Source organism: Priapulus caudatus, unplaced genomic scaffold (genome assembly GCF_000485595.1).
Source record: "Priapulus caudatus unplaced genomic scaffold, Priapulus_caudatus-5.0.1 Scaffold325, whole genome shotgun sequence".
NCBI lineage: Eukaryota > Metazoa > Priapulida > Priapulimorpha > Priapulimorphida > Priapulidae > Priapulus > Priapulus caudatus.
This window is the reverse complement of record NW_014577386.1, coordinates 276,814-279,446: the sequence shown is the minus strand read 5'-3', so window position 1 is coordinate 279,446 and position 2,633 is coordinate 276,814. Positions and strand designations below refer to the sequence as shown.

General features: G+C 46.3%; 1 protein-coding gene across 6 annotated transcripts in view; it reads right to left on the bottom strand.

Moving 5' to 3' along the window:
- LOC106809070 (2-aminoethylphosphonate--pyruvate transaminase-like) overlaps nucleotides 1-1,551 on the bottom strand; it is a 9,797-nt gene extending 8,246 nt beyond the window's left edge. For 3 of the 6 annotated variants that reach the window (XM_014812012.1, XM_014812019.1, XM_014812017.1), the window contains exon 1: nucleotides 1,180-1,483. In XM_014812012.1, coding sequence (XP_014667498.1) covers nucleotides 1,180-1,372 — 193 coding nt within the window. In that variant the 5' untranslated portion in view covers nucleotides 1,373-1,483. Of the gene's footprint in view, nucleotides 1-70; nucleotides 113-1,179; nucleotides 1,484-1,515 lie in introns of those variants that run through there. The other 3 variants (XM_014812016.1, XM_014812014.1, XM_014812018.1) reach the window with 3 other exon arrangements.
- Nucleotides 1,552-2,633: the final 1,082 nt, after the last annotated feature.

Below are 2,633 nucleotides of genomic sequence, written 5' to 3'. Positions count from 1 at the left end.
GTGATATACGGCGAATAGAATAGAGAACATTCAAGACTTTGCTAGTAATATACATCCATGTTATATTTACCATTCCAGGGCCTGTGGCCAAGTAGGTCCTACATTTCGCCCACCTGTTCGATTCAATTCGAATACGCCACTTGTCAGTATGATAGCTCATAGGCGTCTATGTCCCCAGCGGACTGCCCGGAACTACCCTGGCGTACGGCTCTGTATACCGGAAACGTACCCTGGTCACTATTTGATATGCGATTAGGCTTAGATGAGGGTTAGCGGTTAAGGATAGGGCTTAGATAGGCGTTAAGGTTAGCGTTAAGGGAGTAGGTAGGCGACTCCCTAGACTCGTTAGATGATTAGGCGAGGTACGTCCGGCCATATCAAATTAGGTGACCAGCGACGTTCGCGTATACCGACGTACCAGGGTACGTTCGAAAGTACCCTGGCAGGACAAGACCCTAGTGGCCTTAGCATAGCCGCCATAGGACGTCTATGTCCCCGTACCCTGGGTACGGTCCGGTATACTGGAACATACCCTGGTACTATCTAATATGCCGGACCGTACCTCGCCTACTCCACTAACGAGTCTAGTGAGTCGCCTACGCCTACTCCCTAACCCGTACCCGAACCCTAACCTTAATCCTAACCCTATCAAATAGTGACCAGGGTACGTTCCGGTATACCGGACCGTACCCAGGGTACGTTCCGGCATAGCTCTAGTACTATAGCCGGCTTACATTAACTGCCGCTGCCAGCGGCAGTTAATGTAAGCGGGCTATAGTACTAGAGCTAGTTCCGGCAGTACCCTGGGGGACATAGACCCTATGAGCCTTATAGTAGCACACACCAATGGCTACACCACATGCAGGCACTTGGGACATGCAGATCGGTCAGTAAAAAATAAAAACTGAAAATAATATGAAATACGCACATTCAGTGATTCACAAATACTACCCCTCAATTACACTTCCACTGTTGTGTCACTGTATATACCAACTTAATTGCTTTCACAAAAACTAGCCGCTCCCGCACTGTAAATGTGCGTTCATGAATATTATTTTCAGTTTTTACTGACTCTATCCCAAGTGCCTGGGATACTGGGCTACACCAGTAAAGCTATGTAAACTGGAATATATGTACAGTTCTATGCATGGCTATCATGCTATCAGTGCATAATCTCACTGTTGTGTATCCCCTCCTGGTCGCGGTTACGATTTAACGGCAAACTGGTAGCGCTGAAATACCGTGCGGTGCTACACGTAAAAATCCGGCTAGGTGTAAGCCCACGTGTATCCTGCGTGAGATTGTGTTGACCCAATCCTGCGTGAACAGTTTTAGCATGTGTACAGGCGAACTTCGCTCCATGTTTCATCATAGTGACAGGTAATTGTCCTCCGTAGAGACGAGTCAAATTTGCCTCGAGAGTAGGCCCTATTTACTTTCACAAACAGTTTCGATGCAACGCCACTGTGGTCGATGAACCTGCTTGCCTGTACCTAACAACAAATGTTTACTTACACATTGACACATGCCTGTCACCGCTCAAGACTGCCGGCGATGCTAGCGACACTAAGCGGCAAACAGATAAACCTACCGATAAAATAGGAACTTTACTCATCGCGCACATGGTTCATCGCGGAGCCGTGTCCGTTCATCCATCCATCCATCTATCTATCCTTCGATCAATCCATTAAGCCACCCATCCATCCATCTATTCATCTATCCATATATTCACCCATCCATGCATCGATCTATTCATCCATCCTTCCATCCATCCATGTATCCATACATAGCTATCGATTCATCCATCCATTCATTGATTTTTTTGACAGAATATTATTACTTCATGTCGGAGATTGTGCTACTATTACTAGGTATGCGCGACCAGTGGCGTACGCAGGTGGGGGGGGGTGTTTGGGGTGTTAAACACCCCCCTTTCCTCTGTCCTAAACAAACATTTAAAAAAAAGAGGAGAGGAGAAAAGGGAGAGGGAGAGAGCGAGAGAGTGTGTGTGTGTGTGAGAGAGAGGAGGGAGAGAAAGAGGGAAAAAGAGAGGGAGAGAGAACAGAAGGGCCCTATTATCCTGTTTATTAAGTTTAGTATTTGTAAACACCCCCTCCCGAGCTGTAAGAACAAGGTAGCCTATAACGCAGGGTAAGGAGTGTGTACAATGAAATGAGATAGAGAACCTCAAAATCGATTTGCTGCATGCTCGCGAATCGCGATGTCGTAACTATAAGTATCTTCGCTCTCATACTGTAATCCATATTGTGTAATCAGGAAATTGTGTAAATGTGTGCTCGTGGTGGCAACTCATGACAACTCATTATGATTTTAATGAAACAACAACAAGTAAAATATGATATAATACAGAAAAATGTGCAAGGAAATGCGGTATTTTTAGGCGTTATTTTCATTTTTCTTTCAAACTCGATGGGGGACACCCCCCCTCGAGCACCCCGCGTCCCCGCTTCGCATGCAGTCACTAACACGGGCGTAAATCTCGGGGGGATGGGGATGCATCCCCCCCTGCTCTTGAAGGAGGGGGGATGGCCTGTACAAATATCCCCCCTGAGATTCAAAAAAAAAAAGAAAAAAAAAAGAAGGAAGAAGAAGAGGTAAGAGGATCCCGATTT